Consider the following 24,060-nt stretch of genomic DNA (forward strand, 5'->3'; position numbering starts at 1 on the left):
CATTTTATGCCAGTTGAGTGATAAACGTGGAAACTGCTTAGTAATTAATAGAAGAGCAAGTAAACAAAGAGAACTGTCACTTGCTCTTACGGCCTCCCGAAAAATCAACCGAGAACTCTATAACAAGTATTTTTGTGTTAACGTGCAGAATACAAAGTAAACAAAAGAGATGGTGCCACTTCTATCGAACAACCGCTGGGGCAAACTTCTCTAGATCTGTTTTATTCTTCATCATGTACTGACAGTTTTTGTTAGACGTGTCAAAAGAAAAAAAAACGTAAAGCAGAGTTGAATATTTTTTATTTCTCTGTAACGTTGCAGAAAAATATTAATTTTGTGCCGGAGACTACTGGCAATACAATACAAAGTTTAATTTATTGCTATATTTACACGAAACGTGAAGTGTGAACATAGGAAAAGCTTTCCGGAGCCGTAATGTTGACTAATTTTGAAACGAAATCTGCCCGTGTTAAGGGCCTCTCATTCCACCCGAAAAGGCCATGGGTTTTGGCAAGGTAATTGGTCTACAATATTAAAAGGATGAAAAATAATTTATTGTTATTATTTTAAAATAGTTTACATAGCGGAGTAATTCAGTTGTGGGACTATCGCATTAGCACCTTAATCGAGAAGTTTGATGAACATGACGGCCCGGTACGTGGCATTGCGTTTCACAGTCAGCAGCCGCTGTTTGTATCCGGTGGCGATGATTTCAAGATAAAAGTGTGGAACTACAAACAGCGTCGGTGCATTTTCTCATTGTTGGGCCATTTGGATTACGTACGTACGACTATGTTCCATCATGAGTACCCATGGATTCTGAGTGCCTCGGATGATCAAACTATTCGCATCTGGAACTGGCAGTCGAGATCGTGCATTTGTGTTTTGACTGGCCACAACCATTATGTCATGTGTGCCCAGTTTCATCCATCGGATGACATCATTGTGTCGGCATCGTTGGATCAAACCGTTAGAATTTGGGATATCTCCGGGTTAAGAAAAAAGAATGTTGCACCCGGTTCGACTGGATTAGACGATCACTTGAAGAATCCAACGGCAACGGATTTGTTTGGTCAGGCGGACGCCGTCGTGAAACACGTTTTGGAGGGCCATGACCGTGGGGTGAACTGGGCCAGTTTTCATCCGACATTGCCGTTGATCGTGTCCGGAGCTGACGATCGCCAGATCAAGTTGTGGAGAATGAATGAGTATAAGGCATGGGAAGTTGACACTTGCCGAGGACACTACAACAACGTGTCATGCGTTCTGTTTCATCCGCGGGCAGAGCTAATTGTATCCAATAGTGAAGATAAAAGCATCCGCGTGTGGGATATGACCAAACGTCAGTGTATTCATACGTTCCGACGAGAACACGAACGTTTCTGGATTATGGCTGCCCATCCCAATTTAAACCTGTTCGCTGCTGGTCATGATTCCGGAATGATTGTGTTCAAATTGGAGCGTGAGCGTCCTGCCTATGCTGTCTACGGCAACTGTCTTTACTATGTCAAGGAACGTTTCCTGCGAGAGTTGGATTTCAATACAAAAACTGATACGGTGCTGATGACCATCCGAGGTGGCGGAAAGACACCAGTGTACAATATGTCGTACAATCCGGCTCTTAATGCTGTACTGTTGTGTACCAGAACATCCAATCTGGAGAATAGCACCTACGATCTGTACAGTATTCCGCAAAAGGACAGCGGCTCTCAAAACACTGAAACCGATAGCAAGCGTTCTTCGGGCGTGACTGCCGTTTGGGTTGCGCGTAATCGATTTGCCGTGTTGGACCGCTCCAATCAGTTGGTGATCAAAAACTTCAAGAATGAAGTTACCAAAAAGATTCAAACACCGGTTTGTGATGAAATTTTCTACGCTGGCACTGGAATGTTGCTGCTTCGTGAACCGGAACACGTTACTTTGTTTGATGTTCAGCAGCTTCGCACTCTAGCGCAGGTCAAGATTACCAAGTGTAAGTACGTGGTTTGGTCGGCAGACATGAGCCACGTGGCGTTACTGGCCAAGCATACACTCAACATTTGCAACCGGCGGTTGGATTTGCTCTGTTCCATTCACGAGAGTGCTCGTATCAAGAGTGGAGCTTGGGACGATTCGGGGGTGTTTATTTATACCACCTCCAATCATATAAAGTATGCCATCATCAATGGAGATCATGGAATCATCCGCACTTTGGACCTTCCGATTTATATTGCTCGCGTAAAAAATAGCCAGGTGTTTTGCTTGGATCGGGAATGCCGTACTCGGGTATTGAACATTGACACTACCGAATACAAGTTCAAGCTGGCACTGATCAATCGCAAGTACGAGGAAGTACTGCACATGGTACGCAATGCGCGTCTTGTCGGACAAAGCATCATTGCTTACTTGCAGCAGAAAGGCTATCCGGAAGTGGCTTTACACTTTGTCAAGGATGAGAAAACTCGATTTGGACTAGCGTTGGAGTGCGGTAACATCGAGGTGGCTCTGGATGCTGCAAGAGCACTCGATGACAAGCAGTGCTGGGAGCGGTTGGCACAGGTGAGTTGACTCTGATTCACGCGACAGTTTTTTGTTTTATTCCTAGGTTGGTACTTAAAACTGTAGATGTTTGCTTTGAATGTCGTAAGCGCGGAGACTTTCACGTTGCCTGCTATCCGGGTCGCAATAAATGAATGTCGCGCGTATCACACAGATGAATGTCGCATATGACAGTCTTAAACCAGCCCCAACCAGGGATGCCAGGCCATTTTTTCAAAAATCTGTGATCAAGCCAAAAACCTGTCTGTGAAAATCTGTGCACGTTTCCCGTACCATAATAGCCGATCAATTTTTTTTTTTTAATTATAGAGGTTTTAACATTAATGTCATTCGCCTCTTCGGGCCAGAAAAACTTTCTGACCCTATGTGCGGGGTTGGGAATCGAACCCAGGCGGGCTGCGTGAAAGGCATCGACTTACCCATCACGCTATACCCGTCCCCCATCCGATCAATTTGGTGAGCAAAAAAGAAAGGTCTCTCTACCAACACGCTCTGTACCTTTTTACTCAACCGCACTGTACTGTTTGGTGGTGGTAAACTGTGCTCGATTTCCGATTTCCTGGCATCCCTGGCCCCAACTGAATGTAGCGATGACTATCACGCGTAAATATACATTTTGTTTTCGATGCGAAATTCATTATTGTTAACAAACTTGTGAAGAAATGCATAACGGCGTCATCAGCGATTGTTTTCATCTCGATACTTTTTCATGAAATGGTCATTAAAATATCGCGGGTTCTAACATTTTAGGGTGCATAAAATTATCCAACAAACGAAAATTAATAATTTTTGAAAGAAAATTGAATTGAATGGAAAAAGAAGTCAATATTAATATACAGAATCACATTACAGCATTTACTGTATAATTTGCAACTAGCAAAAATTAACAGTTTTGGAAAAAATGTCGATAATTGAAGGAAAAGGCAAGACTAAATTAATTGACGGAAAGTTTCGGATCCGAGCTTCCTTACTCAATCCCACTTTTTTAGGGTGCATAAAATTATCCAACAAACGAAAATTAATAATTTTTTAAATAAAAATTGAATTGAATGGAAAAAGAAGTCAATATTAATATACAGAATCACATTACAGCATTTACTGTAAAATTTGCAATCAGCGAAAATTAAAAGTTTTTGAAAGAATGTCGATAATTGAAGCAAAATACAAGGCTACATTAATTGACGGAAAGTTTCGGATTCGAGCTTCCTTCCTCGATCGCACTTTTGTCAATGATGAAATAATAAGACAAAATTATGATATTTTCACTTCAGAGACTATTGATGAAATATATGAGGTGAATAATTATACCATGCATAGAAAATTTAAAAAATCTTGACTTCTTAATGAAATTGATTTCTCTTTGGTTTATAATTCATAGTCTTATGAAACTTTTAATTGCTTTTTCCTAAGTGTAAGATTCATGCACTTTAAAAGTGGATAGAATTGTCAACCAGCAAAACAGCGAACTTCTTTTAAAAAACTTGTTTCAATCCATCTAGTGGTGCTATAATAGCAAAATTTTGGCATTACATTCCTTGAAGTACTCGAGTACTTTTTCTGGTACTTCCGGAACCAAGAACGATGATCCGGTCTACTCGGTCTACTACTGTTTTTTCCGTGTCATGTATAAAAACACGCTCCCGAAAATGGTATTTTTATACTTATCCGGCCTGTAATTCCGGAACCGGAAGTCGAACCCGGATGAAATTTGGTAGTGTTATATGAGGTTTTAAGACATTTGGTCCTAAGCTTAAGAAATTTAAACGAGCGGTTTCTGAGAAAATCGAGTGCACGTTTTTGTTTCATTTTGCACATTTCACTTCGTAACTTCCAAACCCGTAGTCGGATTTAGATGAAATTGAGTAGCACGCTATGAGACTACATACAGCCTACAGCCTTTAATTTGCATCTAAGTTGAGGAAAATCGGTTGAGTGATCTCTGAGAAAATAAAGTGCAATTTTTCTTCCTTATTTTTCACATTTCATTCCGTTACTCCCGAACCGGAAGTCCGATCCGTGTAAAATTCAATAGCAGCCCATGGGACCAAGAAACTTTTCACTTGAATCTAAGTTTGTGAAAATCGATCGAGCCATTTCCGAGAAAATCGAGTGCACATTTTTGTTACATATACACGTACTTACACACACAGAGACATTTGCTCAGTTCGTCGAGCTGAGTCGAATGATACATCACACTCGACCCTCCGGGCCTCGGTTCGAAAATCGGTTTTCACAGTGATTGCATAACCTTTCTAAATGAGCAAGTCAAAAAATCAAATATTATTTGAATGAAAACTAATGTCAGTATTGAAAAATTTGCTAAAATTCAACTTTTTCAAGGCGTACAGAATTTTCAACCAATAAAAATTCAAAATTTCATTAAATTCAAGCATGAATTGATTGGCAAACAACGTCAATTTCGTCACAACTTAACATTTACTTTACAAACAATGTTAAAACTGTTAGATTCAAGTACAGACACCTTTTAAGGTGACCGTGGACAGAAGCCAAGTTAAATAAATGTAAAAGTATTGGTGAAACAATACTTTTTCATATAGTAATAGTATTTGTGAGTAGAGAGGAATGAAATAATAATATTTGTGTGCTGAAAGGAATACAGTTGCAAGAACAAAATGTAAACATTGAAACTATTCAAATCACCTAACAGAATAGTGTGGACTTATCTCATCTTCATGCTCATTCTGGAGTTAACAAACTGCAATCATTGAATGATTGCAATGATTGATTGTGCCAAAGAAGATAGTTTACAATTTGCCTTCGTTTGGTTCTTGGCATTTTTCTTACATTACAAAGTAAAAAGGAAGCTGTTACATTGATGGATTAAGTATAGTAACACCACACGAAATCAGAACAAACTCTGTTGCAATGGCTTTTTGTATTAATTTTAATTTTTGAATATGAAGCTCACATATTCAAAAAATATGAACCAACAAATTCTACATTTTCCATTTTGTCGACAACATCATCGTTTTCGAATAGGGAAGCAACCTCACCCAGAGAACAGTCAAGTGGCACTTGACGAGAGGGCTTGATGATAAATCGGCTATTTGCTCTGAAAAGATTTATCATGCAAATTTGAAGATATAATTTCATATGTATTGACGAAAATATCTTAGAACTTTACCTATTGATACCAAATTATTGGATCAAGTACAGTTTCTAAATTCTGTGGTTTTGAACCGGCACTTCTGGCAGTTCTTCCACTGTTTGAACTGATGAGTCCCGCACATACTCGCTACCCAAAACACACTCTATCAACGTATTCCATCTATTTTTCGATTGATTTTCGCGAATGACGCTGCTTTCTTCTTCTTATATGGACGAGGCATTTCGAAAAGATTGCAATACTTGAACTGTTTGTTTATTTTTTGCATTCCATAGCGACGGTAAATAAGACAACAGGGTTGCGGGTAACTAGGAGGGGAAGCAGTATTTGAAATGGAAATTAGGCAAATGTTATCGTTTTTATTGAAATTTTACATGGTGTCGCACGAAAGTAGTTTTGATCCGTAATTTTAACTATATCAATGTGCGACTAATTAAAAATATTGACATTTTTAGTGCATTGCAAGGTTTTTTTCTCTAATTATGTATGGCATCACTGCCAATATAAAAGGGTGGTATTACCAATACTAAAGCAGGCCGGCAAACTTTTTATCATGGATTTTCGGAAAATTTTCAAAACCAGAAGTGTGAGTTATTCAAAGGTTTTATAATAAAATGTTCAGAGCAGATGATAAATTCACCAGTGAAGAACAACTCAAAAGTGTTTCATAAAGCTTCCTTATGTCACAGAGCTATAAACAGCAGTTGAAATCTTGAGGTGAGTTAAAAATAATAACATTCTAAGAAGAAACCTTATAACGAAGGTCCGAAAAAGTTTTGCACAAAACATTCTTCAGAGTTGATAGTTTATCGTAAACATATATCAATACGATGAGTGATTATGTCACCAACTAGCAATTCTACGCAGCATATTTAGCCCTACGAGTAGAAAAAATGTGTTTCATGGTTTGTTTACATCAAGAGCAGGGCAAAATAGCGGAAGGTGGAGTGGGAAGGTAGGCGGTTTTTTGGTTGCCATTTGTGACTCGCTTCCATGGTCACCTTAAATGTATCAAATTCGCAATTTTTTATCAATATTGACGCACTTTTTTATTCAGTTGATGTACAATTTTTTTTTCGAGCATTGATAATTTTTGTTGGTTGACATTCGTATGCATCTTGAAAATAGCTAAATCTTGTGATTTTCTATCACTATTAAAATCCCTAATAATAAATTTTCGTTAGTAGACAAATCCATGTTTCTTGAACATACTTAAGCGGCAAGGCAACCATGGAACTTTCAAAAAATCAATTTTTTGTGAACCTAAAATTTTCCTAAACCATCTAGAATGAGAAAAAATGTCTTGAGGTCAAAACAAATCTCGAATGATTGTTGTTTACAACAGTTTGCGAAGGAACCTCGTGCCGCGTTTTATGCATCTTGAGACATCTTTAAACGCGTGTTTCTCGAAACACGATCTTCAAAATCGGACAAACTCATAGCATCAACAAATCTTGTTTCGATTGTTTTCAAATTTTGAGGAGACTTTTATAAATACATTATCTAGTATACCACGTAGGGTTTTCTTGATATGTTGTAAACTTTTTTTATAAACAATATGAAATTTTTATGTAGAAAATTGAACTTTTCTTATAATTAGAATTTTTTGAAAAATTAGGGGCTGGGGTCCACTAGGAGATTGATAGTACCTATTAGCTCTCTCCGGACTGTACCAGCCTAGATGCCGTGTGGAATCCGGCGGAAAAAAATGAACCAAAAATAGATCCACTGGGTTCCTGCTTCTATGTCGTAAAAGGCGACAATTGCAGGAGTTTCTTTTTCCTTTCAGTTATCAGATATTTTCAATGTTTTACTTCTGATTACTCTATTTTACTAAATCATCTCTTTATTCAACCTATCAATTTCCGTTTATCTTCGGAGAAAAGTTTTATTAGGAATGATTTCTTCTTCCATGTTATTGATTGTCTTTCAGTATTATAAAATGAATGATAAAAATCAACCATTGCGCAAATCCGTTGATATTACAAAGTTAATAACAGAGATAACATATATCGGTATATTGAATACATAGTAAAAAACACTTGATATTTATATTTCAAACAGTAAATTAATATTTTTCTCGGTAGCCGGCTGCCCAGATCAACTAATATAACCAATTAATAATTTTAATAAACAATTAAAATAATAAAGCGGAAATAATAAAGAATCAAGACGCGTGTGAAATCTGTTGACCTTTGTGTGGTGATTTAAAATGATTTTATAATAACTGTTTAGAATATTTCAATGCAATGAATCAACTTTTTTGTCTAAATCCTATTCGCTCGTTTATTTTGTATCACGTAGTTTCATTTATAAAAACATGCTTAATCCATCTAGCAGTGAGATGATACCTTGTTTTTTATCAATCCGCATGTGTTTTTTTTTGCATGACTAAAAAAACGCGAAAGGTAGATGCATAAACGAGTGACTGCATACTCGACAGCCGGCTGTCCGGAGTTTTGTCAATTTCGGAGATTGACTGTTTCGTGCATTATATTGCCAGCACAAAGTAACACATAAAACGATAATACTTTTAAACATTCTTGGTAGCCGGCTACCCAGAGCAATAAACACATGATAACATTATTAAAACATTTACTAACAAAGTATCCTCTCCTGTGATGCATGTGGGAATGCAGAGGGTTCCTCGGTTCTTAGTAGCAACATGCATCGAACTAACAATCCTTTCCCTCCCAAGTAGATCTGCATTCGGACGTGGCCGGCGTCGGTATTGATCAGCATGCATGGTTCAATACAGTTTGCACAGTGTGAAACAATGTGTTATTCCCAAACATGTTACTTCAAAAAATCATTTTGCAATCTCAATTGGTCCAGATCAATAACGGAGTAGCAACACACGGGCGGTCTCTAATGCTAATGCTAATGCTAATTAGAATTTTTTGAAAAATTAGTATTTTCGAAATTCCCTACGTGGTATACTAGTTTACTTTGGTTCTTGTTCCTGCTATAAATTTGAAGAAACAACCGGTTCGCCCGTTTTGGACCTCCCGGAAAACTAGCCACAGCTACTTGGTCATGAAGAGGTTATTTTATATCGGAATAATGTAACAATAATTTTTTTTGTACGTTGAACTACACCTGATTAAATATTGAAAAATAAATTTCGATAGCTTTCACTATATTTTCGGAAAACGTTTCTGAAATTGTCCTATTTTTTGACGAGCTTGGTGGCTTTATCCCTTAAATCAGGTTATTTTCGATCAATATTGACGTCCTATTCGTTGATTAAAACCTTTAAATTGCGTTTTTTTTATCGCTCATAGCGGTATGAAATTTGACCATTTCTTGGAACAGTATCGAGATGAAAATAGTCACTAATGACGCCGTTATGAATTTATTCATTAAGGTTTGATTTAACGTTTCGTCTTTGACTCATCAGCAGAGATGCCAGGTAAAAATTTCAAATATCTGCAGACAGGGTCTGTAAATCTGAAAAAAATCTGCAGTCAGCAAGGATGTCTTGCTGGCAGCAATTTCTCTATAAAGTATGACACGCAAAACTGACTTGGCGAGCAAAAAAAAAGGTCGCGGAAATTTCAAAAGTCTGTAAATATAGAAAGTCTGCAAAACTTCTGCGAGAATTTCAAAAGTCTGCGCAACAAAAAATGTCTGCAGCACTATAACCCAAATCTGCAGATTTACAGACAAATCTGCAGACCTGGCATCTCTGCTCATCAGTGCGTAACATTTTATGTTGAACTGCTAGCGCGACCTGACGGCTCAACAAAAACCGCTAGGCAGACGTAAAATTAATGCTATTTGCAAAACACTTTTTACTATTACACCGAAGTGTCTAAGTCTAAACTGACGTCTCGGTCGATACAAAGTTCGGTTTGCTAGTTGTACAAATTATGGTAATTGTTACCAGCAATAAAATTCACACTGAAAACAAAATGCAGTTAATCATCTTGTTGTTGACGATCATTCTTTCGTTACAATCATCGCACAATACGAGCGTGATAGTCGTCGCTACATTCATACCGGGCTGGCTTATGACTGTCATAGGTGACATTCATCTGTGTGATGTGCATGTATGACTGCCCGTATAGCAGCATGCACACGGCATTCAAGAAAAATGTCAGCAGTTTTCAGTACTGGATGCAACAGAGTAGTAGAGCAGGATTCTGATTGACGTTTTACTTTTCAGGCGGCGCTCATGCAAGGCAATCATCAGGTAGTGGAAATGTGCTACCAACGCACCAAAAACTTCGATAAATTGTCCTTCCTCTATTTGATTACCGGAAATCTGGACAAATTGAAGAAAATGAATAAAATTGCCGAAATTCGTAAGGATGTATCCGCTCAGTATCAGGGTGCTCTGCTACTGGGCGATATCAAGGAACGCGTTTCCATTTTGAAGAATTGCAATCAAACATCACTGGCTTACCTAACTGCCAAAACACACGGTCTGGAAGAGGATGCCACTCAGCTGGCTGAGACTATTACGAGTGCTGGAAAAGATTTGCCGGAAGTCAACGAAAAGGCCAAATTTTTACGGCCGCCGGTACCCATTCAACAGGCTGAAAGCAACTGGCCCCTGTTGACGGTTTCCAAGGGCTTCTTTGAGGGTACGATGATGTCACGTGGAGCAGCAACCGTTCATCAGGCTTTGGCTGCTACGGAAACCGTAGTCGAGGCTGCCGATGAGGACGGTTGGGGTGTGGATGATGATCTGAAGGATGACGATAAGTTTGAAGATGCTAAGGAAGATGGAGACATTAAGGCTGAGGGCGGTGAATCTGCTGGCTGGGATGTAGGTGATGACGATTTGGAACTTCCGGAGGAACTTATGTCGAAAATATCGGCTAGCACCACCGGGGACAAAGGATTTTATGCGGTGCCGCCGAAAGGTTTACCACCGTCACACTTTTGGACGATCAATTCCCAACTGGCCGCGGATCACGTTCGCGCTGGGTCATTCGAAACTGCATTCCGATTGCTGCATGATCAAATTGGAGTCGTTAATTTTGCTCCGTATAAAAACATCTTCATGGAATCACACATTGGCTCAAAAACCTCGTACACATGTCTGCCAAATATTGGCCCATTAGCGGCATTTCCCAATCGTAACTGGAAAGAACTGAATGTCAAAAATAGTCACCCCACATTGGCATTTAAATTGAACGATTTGGTTCAGATGCTTCAAACTTGCTACCAGTTGACTACAACTGGAAAATTCACGGAAGCCATCGAAAAATTGCAGCATATTATTCTTTGCATTCCTCTGTTGGTTGTTGAATCCCGCCAGGAAATAGCGGAAGCCCAGCAGCTACTGACCATCTGCCGAGAATATGTTGTTGGTCTTCAAATGGAAACGCTTCGTAAAGGGTTGCCGAAGAACACTTTAGACGAGCAGAAACGAATCTGCGAGTTAGCTGCCTACTTCACCCACGTCAATCTGCAGCCGGTGCATCAAATTCTTACCCTCCGAACGGCACTGAATCTATTCTTCAAATTGAAAAACTACAAAACGGCCGCCTCTTTTGCACGTCGTCTGATCGATTTGGGACCACGGCCGGAGGTTGCGGCACAAGCTAGGAAAATCCTATCCGCCTGCGAAGTGAACGAAGCCGACGAACATACGCTGCTGTACGATGAACACAATCCATTCACGTTGTGTGCCGTCACGTACAAGCCCATCTACCGGGGAAAACCGGAAGAGAAGTGTTCGCTTTGCTCGGCATCCTATCAACCGGCGTACAAAGGTGTGACCTGCATCGTTTGTCAAGTGGCTGAAGTGGGCAAGGACGTCATCGGGCTGAGAATCAGTGCATCGCAGTTCAAATAAAGTATTGAGACAGGCTTTCGGTAGTCTACAAAACGTACGCATTTTAGAATAAAAACTATAAACCTCTTATTAAGTAATAAATATGCTATGGTCAATACATGTATTCCATTACGATTATCTTGTGAAAACTGAGGTTGAGCAGTAATGTATGAAAAACGATTCAAAATCAATAAATATAGCCAGTCCATTGACATTCTTCTGCAACGTGCTTTGTGGAAACTAGACTTCTGTCGATTTGTGATAATTCACCTTACCTTAGCTATGCAACCTCCAGTCTCCAGAATCCATTACATCTGAAAAAAAAAAATACAAACAAACAAAATAAGGTTAGGTTTAATTTTACGCGGGCTATCAAAATTTTCGTTTGTTTTATTTATCTAGGAAAGAATTTTGCTGTCCAAATGATGCAAACATTAAACAACGGTCATCAAATTCCATCAATCGGATTGGGAACGTACAGCATCACCGGAAACGATGGAAGAGTTGCTATCAAATCGGCTATCGAGGCAGGATATCGAATGTTCGATACCGCATTTGCCTATGGAAATGAGGCAATCGTGGGTCAAGCGATTCGAGAACCGTCATATCTAAACTCGGACCGTGCTACCATCGTCCGGAAAAGGTAGATGAAGGGTGCCATTTGTCATTGGATCGGTTGGGATTGGATTGTATTGATTTGTATTTGTTACATACGCCAGTCGCCATGCGATATAGGGACAATGCAGACGAGAAGAGCTCAGTTGAACTTTCCGGGAAGATGCAAATTGACGATGACGTAGATCCACTGACCACGTGGCAAGCCTTGGAAAAATGTCAACAGAACGGTTTGGTCCGTTCTATCGGAGTCGCCAACTTTAGCATCGGACAACTGCAAACAATTATTGACAATTGCCAAATTCGTCCAACAATCAACCAAGTTGAATGCTCGGTTGGATTCAACCAGCTCGAGATGAGACGTTATTGCAAGGATCAGGGAATTCTTCTGATGGCATTTCGTCCACTAGGAAAACCGAAACCACTCGAAAAGAGACCTACATTCTTATACACCGATGAACTGGAAACGATTGCCTCGAAATATGAGAAATCTGCTGCTCAAATTGCGCTACGATATTTGGTAAGTCTTGGTTGATATTATTTGCGCGTGATTCATCAAACAATTTATTTATTTTAGATTGAAATTGGCACTGTACCAATACCCAAATCAGGAAATCATAAAAGAATGAAGGAGAACTTGGACGTATTAAATTTTGTACTCGAACAGCACGACATTCAAACGCTAGAGTCGGTAGGAGAACAGAAACGATCTGCACTTTTAGAGTGGCTCAAGGATTCGAAACATTATCCTTTCAAAGTTTAATTGAACCAAACTTCTATTTCAAATGGAAAATGTTGTCCAAGTTTCTTCAAAAAGTTACTATATCCTAAATGCATCATTCAATCACTGTCAAAATGGAATAATTGTGGACAAGTTGTGTTTAAAAAAATACCATCATCAACTCTAATGTCTCAGTTGGTTGGTTACACTATTACTTACTGTCAAAATATGTAAAAGTCATTCAGAAAAACATGAAATAAAATTTTTAAATAATAAAAACTTTATCATCAATTATTATGACGTCGCACTTCACGCGAACGAATGTTTGGAAATAATAAAATCATGAAATACGCACGAAAAGCACGATATTTTGAAATTCTGCCAGCTTTTTTCGGAAAAATTTTCTCGTGCATTTACAAACGAAACCTTAAGCCCGCAACAAGTTACACTCGCCGCGCTCAACGTTCCAGAATCTAATAATTCTTTGAATCTCATTCATATTGACGAGGATTCGATTCGGACGGCAATCGCTTGCATGAAGTCGTCTACCTCCTCTGGCCCTGACGGCTTACCGGCAGTTATATTGAAAAATTGCTCGACTGGTGTAATTGCTCCCCTTTGTCGACTATTTCGGATGTCACTCTCTAAAGAAGTTTTTCCCAACTTATGGAAATCTTCTTTTATGTTCCCAGTGTATAAGAAAGGTGACAAAAAAGACGTGAACAATTACCGTGGCATCACATCGCTTAGTGCAGTTCCTAAACTGTTTGAAAAGGTTATTCTGGCACCGATTTTCAACCACTGCAAGCAATATATTGTTGACACTCAACATGGTTTTATGCCCAAGCGCTCCACAACCACGAACCTATTGTCATTCATGTGCTACGTGACTGATGGTATGTCAAAAGGCTTACAAACAGACGCTATTTACACTGATCTCTCTGCTGCCTTTGATATAATAAATCACAATATAACAATTGCTAAATTGGAAAGACTTGGATTCGGCTCTAACATCCTTCGGTGGCTGCAGTCATATCTTGTAGATCGTCGTTTAGCAGTGAAAATCGGCGATCACGTTTCCAATGAGTTTATCGCTTCGTCCGGAATTCCGCAGGGTAGTCATCTCGGGCCTTTAATATTTTTACTGTACTTCAACGACGTCAACTTTACTCTAGAGGGCCCTCGTCTATCGTTTGCCGATGACGTTAAGATCTACTATTACATTCGAAGCCCAGAAGATGCAGGTTTTCTTCAACGACAGTTGTTGAGCTTCGCCGAGTGGTGTAAAGTAAACCGTATGAAATTGAATCCTGACAAATGCTCGACCATTACGTTTTCGAAGAAGAAAGAGCCATTTCATTTTGATTACTTTCTGGAAGGATCGCCGATAGCCAGAACGACGTGTGTTAAAGACCTTGGTGTCTTTCTCGATGAGCAACTGACATTCAAGCAACACATTAGCTATATCGTGTCCAAAGCTTCTCGCAACCTAGGATTTGTAATGAGGATGGCTAAACATTTTACAGACGTGCACTGTTTAAAATCTCTGTTTTGCTCGCTTGTTCGTTCATCCTTGGAGTACTGTTCTGTCGTTTGGAACCCTCACTACATAAACGGAGCTCATAGAATCGAATCGATACAACGCAGATTCATTCGCTTCGCCCTACGGCGCTTACCTTGGAACAATCCTCACCAACTACCAAGCTACGTAAGTCGAGGGTTATTAATCGGTCTCGATACACTACAAGTTCGTCGAGATGTTGCACGTGCTTTATTGATAGCAGATGTTCTGACCGTTAGGATCGACTGCCCTGCTTTGCTCCGCGAAATTAATATCAACGTCCGACCCCGGGCTCTTCGCAACAGTGCATTTCTTCGACTTCCTTTACGACGAACTAACTACGGTGCTAACAATGCTATTATTGGCTTGCAGAGATCATTCAACCGCGTTTCATCAGGATTTGACTTCAATCTATCACGCAGTAAGATACTTGGAAATTTTTTATATATTACTAGAAATTATCATTAGGACCATATTGTGTCTGTTGATTATACCTAAATAAATAAATAAATAAACATTTCATTCCATTACCATTCGCCATATTGAATCTTTTCATCAGTATCAATAACCAGCATGAAATTTAGAACGATCAAAAATGCTCAAGCTTTTTCAGCAAGGTTGTGTGTTCGAGCCAGTAGAATGAGACCAGCATAAGTGTAAATGGGACACAGATACATACACTCAAAGACATTTTTCGAGCTCGTCGACATGAATCGAATGGTATATAATATGAGTTAAAACCGGAGCTAAATATCGCATATGGTTAATCACAAGAATTGGACTGATTACATCAAGGCTTAGCATTTATTCGAATATGTTTACTGGTATTTGAATATTTTGTTGCAAACGAGTCGCGTTCGAATTCATTTGAGTGAAAACAAGAACGGCTTATTCGTATTCGTTCGAAAGCATCCAATCGTCGTATGGTCGATACGGACGTAAACAAGAATGAGGGTGATTGTTTTAAAGAAAATAATGTTTCATAAATCATCAGGAATCTCCGGGGCTTTGGCTTCTTTCAGAGTGGGCGGTTCAGAATATTCGGCGTCGATCTTGCAAGCCAGTGGTCAAATGTTTCGAATGCAGCGACTATGAAGTAGACCTGTGCGACGAAAAATTTAAGAAAAAGATAATCAGCGCCGATTATCTCATTTTAATCATGCCGCCGAAACCTTTTACCATCTCTATTCACAACGTTGGCTGTGCCCGCCGCGGCCCCACGCAAGCAAACCGTTTGCCCGGTCTGTCCGTTGAAAGAATCGTTTCGGCTTTCTGAATTATGCATGAAAATCTTCGGCTTAGCTGCCTGACTGTTCACAGTCAACAAAACTGAAACCAATTCTCAATTTTTGATAGCTGCTCATTTCTCTAGGTGTTTCTAATACAATTGTAACACTAGTAGACGAAACAGTTTTTTAGGTCGCAATGAAATTATTTTCTAAATATACTAAACGTTAGAATTCTTACCAAATACTTTGTACCACAATAATAACACACAACTCTAAAAACTGGCAAAAAATTAGATCAACGAAAAAGAACGAACAAAGGTGATCACGAAAGACAGTTGTTGGTAGAGGAATAATGAAAAAATCAGCTGTTTTTTAAAGTAGGGCGAATCTTACAAAAGTAAACAAATCGAGTTCCTCTCTCCTACCAATAAATGCTTCAAAATCCTACAATTTTGCCTAAAAATACGGTTTCAACAAAAATCTCAATTTTAGTAATACAAAGAACTATAAAGGGCGAAACTGTCATTCCATTTGTTTATGTTAGTTTCGCCCTCCGTGTTCCATGCCTACAAACAGGGCGATACTTTAATTGCTAGTAAGGAAGGCGAAACTATTTATTTTCTTTATTTTAGATGGTTTACGAGCCTTTTAATACTGAAAATAGTAAATGAGACGATAAAATTACCCGCAGATTTATCTTAGTCGCAAAAACCAACCAATTTCACGAAAAATGCGCAAGGGCGTAACTTCATCATTCACACAGGAATCATAAAAGTAAACAAATCGAAAAAGAGCTAAGCTCTTTTTATGTTGATCTACTCTGTAGACATAGAAGGAAAGGATGCCAGATTTAAATAAATATCTTTTCTACTCAAGTAAAAGAAATCAATTTTTTATAACTAATATGTAGTTTAATTATAGACAACAAGTGGATTACCGCTAAAAATGTAACTTTTTCGTGAGAAAATTATTGTAACTCACTCACCATTATATATATTTCGGCCTGTTATGCTTCGGCTTTATGTGGTAGATAAGAACATCGTCGGCCTTATGTATTTCGGCCTTTCGTTATTCCGCCTTTCGTATTTCGGCCTTTTTTTAGACTCCCCTCCGCCACCGATATTTTCTGGAAATGGCGTCACGCCGATTCGCCGCCGCCGCTGGTCAAAAAGACGCTTTAGCCGTCGATGTTAACAATTTGGATCGGCACACAGGTCTACTTGGAAGCATTTTAAATATCAGACGAACAATTCTACTGATACTTAAAATATTTGCAAGTCAAGGCAATTTTTAAAGAAGGTCGTCCAAAATCAGTTGTTTTGTCAGAACACATTTATGCTGTGAGAAATTTGATGATGGAACTCAACAGCAGTCGACTGTATGGGTGTTCCAAGAAGAATCAAATCCAACAAAAGTTGTTAGTGTTCAAGCACAATAATGGCATGTTTTTCGGTATAAACGGGCAAATCGCTACTGTTGTTTTAGAGCAGGGGTTCCCAAAGTGGTCGATAACCTTTTTGTCGGCGTAAACGAAAGCTGACTATATGGGTCGACGAGGTCTAGAATTCGACCCCCGATTGCTTGATATAAGTTGTTATTTGAAATATTTACGCTAAAAAAGTTCTGTTTATTTGACCATCCGCAGAACATGGTAAGTATTTTACATCAATATTAAAAAACAAAAAATTGAATTTTCAAAGGAATTTGTTGATGAGGGTCTGAGGCCTAAGTTAATTTTAGTGAAAGGGTCCATGACCCAAAATAGTTTGGGAACCCCTGCTTTAGAGGATCATAAGACCGTCAATTCTGTTTGGTATACCACCATTAGTTTGCCTGAAGTTTTACGTGAAATAAGGTAAGCAAACACAAAACGTTGCATTCTTCATCACGATAATGTTCTCACAAATCGGCTGAAACAACCTAATATTTGAGCACTCAAAACGTCGAATTGGGGACGGGTATAGCGTGATGGGATAGTCGATGCCTTTCACGCAGCCCGCCTGGGTTCGATTCCCAACCCCGCACATAGGGTCAGAAAGATTTTCTGGTCCGAAGAGGCAAATGACCTAAGATGTTAAAGCCTCTATAATTAAAAAAAATAAACGTCGAATTGATGGGCCACCCGCCGTAAAGTCTATAGTCCTGACTTGGCGACCTAGCGACTTCTATTTGTTCCCTTCTTAGAAGAATGAACATTTATTTTAAAAATTGTGACGAAAAATCTAGATTTGTGATTTTTATACGATAAGTTTATTGTATTATCTGTAAGTTGTGAAAGTTTTATTTAAATATGTTTATGTGTTAAATAATGGTATATTTTTTTGAAACTTACATTTTGCAATAACTTTAAGTAAAGATTTTTTTTCAATGTCATTTTCATGATCAAATGGAACCAAATGATCAAAACACACTTGAACAAAAAAAAACAGTCATTTTTTGTGAGATCTTTCGAATTCAGACCCATATGTGTTAAAAACATGAACATAATGTTACTGAATCTTTATCTGTCCTGTTCTGGAATCACGAGAATTTACACAAAAATAATGAAATTCACACGACATGTGAATCAATGATACTATGAAGTAGACATCAGTTGAATCAAAAATTTGATTGAGAACCATCATCGATGTAAAAGTAAATTGGAATGTCTTAATTTTTCAACGAATAATATAGCATATTTTAATTTCCGCTTAGTTTGATTTTACAATATATTGAAAAATAATGACCTAGAAAGTAATGTAATATTCAATTTCCTCCTCCAAATATGTGAATGAAAACAGATGCAAATATTTTTATATGTATTCTATCCGGTTGCGTAAAAATATTTCAGTTTCAAAGGTGTATTTTTACGTAACGATGTGGAAAAGAGTAAAAGTACACTGAAATCGAAAATAGAATCTAGTGAGCAAAAGGTGTGCGAGAAAGTTGTACAGAGGTTCTTATGGGATATGAAAGATGCATCCCCATACCTGACGGAACATACTTGAAGCTAACACATGGGCTGAAAAGTCCCGGGCCTAACACATAGATGGCGCTAGTTTTATTGCAGTCACCTTTTTTCAGTTAATACTAACCTTTAAAGGACATCTGTTAAAGTTTCATGATATTCTATTCAATAGTTTGTGAGTTACTGTGCTGAGTTACGCTACTTTTGTGATTTTCAGAACAATGTAGAAAAAAAATATTGTGTTTTAATTTTACACTGCTTCTTGATGGAAAAAATACCGTTCAAGAGAAGCAATGGTTTGAAAAGTGTTATGGGGACTCCGCTTCATCAGAAACAATAATAAAACGTTGGTTTACTGAATGAGGCGGTAACACCAGAAAACATAAAAAAATCCACAAAATCGCTTTGAATGATCGAAAAGAGAAGTTGCGTGAGTTAGCTAACATCATAAAGATAAGTAAAGAACATGTTGGGATTTTATTGCACGAGCATTTGACTATGAGAAAGCTCTGTTCAAAGAGGATCCCGCGTTTGCTCACTGTTGAGTGTTTGGCCATGTTTAAACGTAACAAACCGGAATTTTTGCGTCGATATGTGACAATGGAGGAAACATGGATTCAACACTTCACTCCGGAATCAAAACAATCGTCATCTGAGTGAACAACAACTGGTCGTCAAAAGTGCCCGAAAGCACAATAATCGACTGGAAAGGTCACGGCCTCGGTATTTTGGGATGTGCGTCGTGTGATATTTTTAGACTTGCTTGAGAAAGGAAATGTCATTAACAGTGAACGTTATGTAGCGTTATTGGGGCGTTTGAAGGCTGAAATTGCAAAGAAACGACCACATATGGCAAAGAATTTTTTTTTTGTTTCGTCAAGACAACGTGCAGAAGTCGTGAAGGAAAAACTCGTCACCTTTCAGGCAAGCCTTCACGTCAGCGTAAACGCGACGAGCAATAACAAAAATGTCTTTTCACGGGCACCGGTCACTGTCATTGACATTGTGGCAGTGGTTTCGGTTCGCGGCTCTCGGAAAATTTCGATAGAACTTCGGGAGAAAGTCGGATGAACTTTCTACTTAAAATCACAAGCTTGGCTTGAACTAATATCTTCGGGGTTCACCCGAAAGTAAATGTTAGGAGCTTAAAAACCCATAGTTGGGAAGAGTTAGGAGGCAGTTCAGTTTTACAGAGTGCGCGGTAAATAGCCGTTAGTCTCGGGCGTCGCCCCGTAGACAAATTAAGTAGTCGGTTAGTTATTCGATTCCAAAGAGTGTTAGTTAGTAGTTAGTAGTGTAATACGCGATAACCGATACAGTTCGCCGATTAACTTCTGCTGTAGGTAGATTACGGCAGAAAACAGAACAGAGAGTTACAAGCTCCGATACGAAATTGATCCACGAGTGTACTCAGTTAATTGAGAAATACAAAAGGTTATTGACACAGAGAGTTACAAGCTCCGATACGAAATTGATCCAAGAGTGTACTCAGTTAGTTGAGAAGAAATATAGAAAAAAAGGTTTATTGACACAGAGAGTTACACGTTTTCATTCAAAATAGAAAGAAACATCCCTTTTCGTTATTCTTCTCCCGCCACCGCTCGGCCGATGAGATTGCAAACGCAACGTGTCACAAGTCAACCAAAATAATAGCAAAACTACATGAATTCTGTATGAAATGTTCTAAACGACGAATGTAACAATGAGAGATTCTCTTTGTTTACTTTTTTATTCGATTATTACGGTACTGTTAGCAATCCTTCACTCCAATTATTAACCGATAACAATAACTACAGCTATCATCTTTGAATCTGCACTGAAACAATTACCGAAAAAAGCAGGAATGTCTCGCAATAATCGAAAGAGAAAGAAAACAAAGAGAATCTCTTATTGTTACAATCGTAGTTTTGAACATTTTATGCAGAATTGGACTTCGAATTGCTCCCAAATCCACCGTATTCGCCAGATTTGGTTCCCAGCGATTACTGGCTGTTCGCAGACCTGAAAAAAAAATGCTCGCCGGTAAGAAATTTCGCACGAATGAAAAGGTTATCGCTGAAACTGAGGCCTATTTTCAGGCCAAAGGTAAATCGTTCTACAAAAGTACTATTGAAATGTTAGAGTGTCGCTGAAATGATTTCGGCGCTCTTAATGGAGATTACGATGATGAATAAAGTTTATTTTGAACCAAAAAAATCGTTTTCTCTATGCATTGAACCGCCAACCTGGGCTCCAAATCATATGGAGCCCAAATTAATTGTTTTTCAATCCTTCTCAACGCATACAGTAACTTTCTGAATCATTCTTAATGCTGAAGCCATCTATACACGTGAACTATCGTCAACTTTACCGTTCGTGAAGCGACGAAATCAATCACGAAAAAATGTTTTGCTAAATTAGATTATCTGAAAAGTTTTATAAGCTATGCAAACGTTTTCTCGAATGGAAGAAAATCAACATTTTCCATACAACCAACGATTGTACATCACAAAACTGAACGTTTTCAAACAATTAAAAGTATGAAGAGCAAACAGAAAATTTCTAACGACCCAAGCGATCACTAAGCTTTGGCCTATGACGTTTTTTGGTATATCAAAATCGATCTGCTCTCACCACTCGTGCCATCTTTTGACAAACAGTGAAAGCTTATTACACTAATGCAAAAATTAACCTACCGACACTTGTCAATCCATCGTTGTTCCCAGGCTTTCATGGCAGCCGTTTTGGCTACACTGATGACACTACTGCACGAACCACAGCGCGTGCAACGGCGCAGCGAAGGTGGCCGTCGGCCCAGCTGCAGATACATAACTGAATCGATCACGTTATCGTTCGACAGTCCGCCCTCAACGATTGGAACCTCCGGGCAAAATTTGAGCGATTCGTTCTCGACGCCGTAATCGCACTGTAGATTGTAAGAATTGAAATAAATAAAAGTATATTTCCAATATTGACAATTCTTACCATGACTGGTAGACTGATATGCGGCAACAGAGGTGAGGCTATCATCGTACGCGAGGGCACAAATTGTAGCTGTGGAATGAGAACCTGGTTCGGAAGCAGACAACACTCGTCCAGTAGCAAATCATCCGGTTCGTTTGGGTTTATAGACAGCTTCGTTAATAGACGGAACAGAGTTAGCAGAATGTCTAGATTATCTGCTGAACGGGAGAACACAGGAAGGCATTGCGGATTCAGGAGACCCCAAATGCGAATCATGACCAATAGCTCACGGATATTCGTCAAGGCAACTATGTCCTTACTAATGTCATACTAAAATGTAGTAAAAATTTTATATTTGTTAAAAAATCATCTGACAGTGTTAATTTTACCCCTTGTGATTTATTGGACATAAATGCCCGGTTTTCAGGCAACTTTGCGAGTATGTTTAGTGCTAAATCCGCCACCCATTGAATTAGTTGCTGCAAACTTTGTAGTGTTGATCGTTCCATAGTGAAATCTTTTGCTTCCAAATTCAACAAAACTTTGTCGACATCTGGAACTGACTCTGACAGAACCACTGTAAATATAGGAAATTATATAAAAAATACTCTCTTTTAAAGCACGTAAAAAAAGTTCTACTCACTTGCTAAATTCTCAGCTGGACCTTTCTCGTGCGATGTTAGATCGGAGGGTCGGAGTAAACTCTTGAAAGCAGTCAGGATGGAGTGAAGAATAAGCAAATTTGATAAATCGTGAGATCGCTGCTGTCCGGGGATTGATAATCTGTACAATGCAATTTTCATTGTTAGAAAATTAACATAGTAATACTGTTGAACATTGGAGGGCTGACGGTGGAAATTTTCCGTCAAGCGCTCTAGAATATTCTCAAGAATTTGTGGCTTTAGAGTGAGAAAAATGTCCAAACAATCGAAACCGGTTACCAAACTGTACTCCAGCAGATTCACAGTTTGTACAATCAGTGCAGGAGTGCCCAACTGATCCTGACACATAAAGTTACATCGATAAACGTACAGCTGACCAAATGTATCGAGGACAATGAACAGATGTCCCAACTGTGTTATGTCGATGGCTCCAATCTTAACTCCAAGGCGCATCTGTTTGCTGGAATGGTCGTTTGGATCTCGGATCGAAATGATATTTGCACATGTCAATCGCTTGAAGGTGTCCCTTTGCAGACAATGAATACTGTTGTCATTCATAGCTAGGTATATGAAAGAACAGTTCGAAAAATTTAATCTTGTAGTTGATACTTTTATTACTTTTGTGTTGAAGCGGTACTGATTCTTGCTTATCCAAAGCAGTGTCTTGAATGCCTCGTTTTTGTTGCTCTGTAGCAACTTATGAATCGGAGTTGACTCTTCAGTAAGTTCCCATTGTTCTACAAAGCATCCACCACCAGCGTGATTCGAAGCAACAATCAGTGAGTCTGCATCCTCATTGAACACCCATTTCACATATGCCACCCGTAGATCCCTCAGGTCTTTACCCAAACCTTCTGCTACAAAAAAGCTGGGTAACGCAGCACTATCAATGGCCAAATTTTCTCCATTTTGCTTGACCGTCACCCGGAAGCACTGTACCATACTGGAGTTAGCTGATTTTATATCACCGTTTCCAACTGCTATCATGAAACTCCCATCTGCAAAAAAAATAATAAGTTTCCAATCTATTTATTTCAAAACTACTAATCTTACTTTTAGAATAGCAAATACTTGCAGTCGTATAATAATTTCTCGTCACACCCAAACTCTCCGTCACCGGTGTCAATTTAATCGGCTCTTGTAATTTCTGTATGTTCGCATTTGATTCAGACGGTATGATGAACGCCCCCAACATCCCAGTGGCGGATATGATCAATACTCCATCCACCGGGACACCTCCGAAATGCCTCACACTGGCAGCAAATTTCACTTTGTGGAATTTCTCCATGTACAAGTACTGGTCCTTCTTGTCCATTTGCAGAACCATTTTCCGACCGTTGTGGAAAAAGGCCGCCCCGATAATGTTTTCCCCCGGAAATCGTACGTTGTAAATGGGTTTCCATTCCGAGAGCAAATTGTCTTTTTGAATGTAGATCTGCACATCTCCGTTACGGTCGCCAACCAGGAGAAATCTACCCAACACATCCCATTCCAACGTAGACACAGGATACTTATTCGAACACACTTTATACGGGAACCATGGCGTGTTTAGATCCACCACGTAGATGTGAAATCCCCAGCCTTGAATAGGTGACTGTTCCGTTAGTTCGTTGGTTGTTGTAAATGCGAGTACGTTGCATGATGATGTCGTACAGAATAGTTCGAAGTTTTGCCTGAAGCAAAAAGTTCGTGAGTAAATAAACCGGTTTTCTACATACTGCAACACAAGCTACTCAACTTACTGTGTTTCTGCAAAATTGAAACTAGTGGAATTAGTCTTACGGTGAGTTATATAAAGCGGATCCATTTCAAAACAGGGAAATTATATATAACTCAATAACTTGAACACTTCCCTAAACTCAATAACTTGAACACTTCCCTAAATAGAACACTTTTTTTTTTTTTTTTTTTCCTTTGTGTTGTCTGAAG

General features: G+C 38.9%; 2 protein-coding genes and 1 pseudogene across 2 annotated transcripts; 2 read left to right on the forward strand and 1 right to left on the reverse strand.

The window, feature by feature from the left end:
• Positions 1-246: 246 nt before the first annotated feature.
• Positions 247-11,678, forward strand: LOC131430180 (coatomer subunit alpha). Its single transcript, XM_058594915.1, has 3 exons — positions 247-515; positions 576-2,538; positions 9,834-11,678. Exons 1-3 carry the CDS (start codon positions 436-438, stop codon positions 11,472-11,474), a joined length of 3,684 nt encoding a protein of 1,227 aa, XP_058450898.1. The 5' UTR covers positions 247-435; the 3' UTR covers positions 11,475-11,678.
• Positions 11,629-24,060, reverse strand: LOC131430181 (mediator of RNA polymerase II transcription subunit 16). The gene is made up of 7 exons (XM_058594916.1): positions 23,874-24,060; positions 23,185-23,804; positions 22,113-23,129; positions 21,859-22,046; positions 21,491-21,799; positions 21,202-21,431; positions 11,629-11,767 (listed from the first exon to the last, which is right to left on the reverse strand). Exons 1-7 carry the CDS (start codon positions 23,936-23,938, stop codon positions 11,734-11,736), a joined length of 2,463 nt encoding a protein of 820 aa, XP_058450899.1. The 5' UTR covers positions 23,939-24,060; the 3' UTR covers positions 11,629-11,733.
• LOC131430184 (aldo-keto reductase family 1 member C23-like protein) lies at positions 11,782-13,715 on the forward strand (annotated as a pseudogene).

The sequence above is a fragment of the Malaya genurostris genome, chromosome 2 (assembly GCF_030247185.1).
Source record: "Malaya genurostris strain Urasoe2022 chromosome 2, Malgen_1.1, whole genome shotgun sequence".
Lineage (NCBI taxonomy): Eukaryota > Metazoa > Arthropoda > Insecta > Diptera > Culicidae > Malaya > Malaya genurostris.

Excerpts from the sequence above, each read along its gene's own strand:
- LOC131430180 (XM_058594915.1), top strand. The coding sequence starts at position 436 with ATGTTGACTAATTTTGAAACGAAATCTGCCCGTGTTAAGGGCCTCTCA. Across the intron at positions 516-575 it reads AGGCCATGGGTTTTGGCAAG|TTTACATAGCGGAGTAATTC; the intron begins GTAATTGGTCTA and ends ATTTTAAAATAG. Across the intron at positions 2,539-9,833 it reads GCTGGGAGCGGTTGGCACAG|GCGGCGCTCATGCAAGGCAA; the intron begins GTGAGTTGACTC and ends TTTACTTTTCAG.
- LOC131430181 (XM_058594916.1), bottom strand. The coding sequence starts at position 23,938 with ATGGATCCGCTTTATATAACTCACCGTAAGACTAATTCCACTAGTTTC. Across the intron at positions 22,047-22,112 it reads TCCAGCTGAGAATTTAGCAA|TGGTTCTGTCAGAGTCAGTT; the intron begins GTGAGTAGAACT and ends CTATATTTACAG. Across the intron at positions 21,800-21,858 it reads TGTCCAATAAATCACAAGGG|TATGACATTAGTAAGGACAT; the intron begins GTAAAATTAACA and ends ACTACATTTTAG.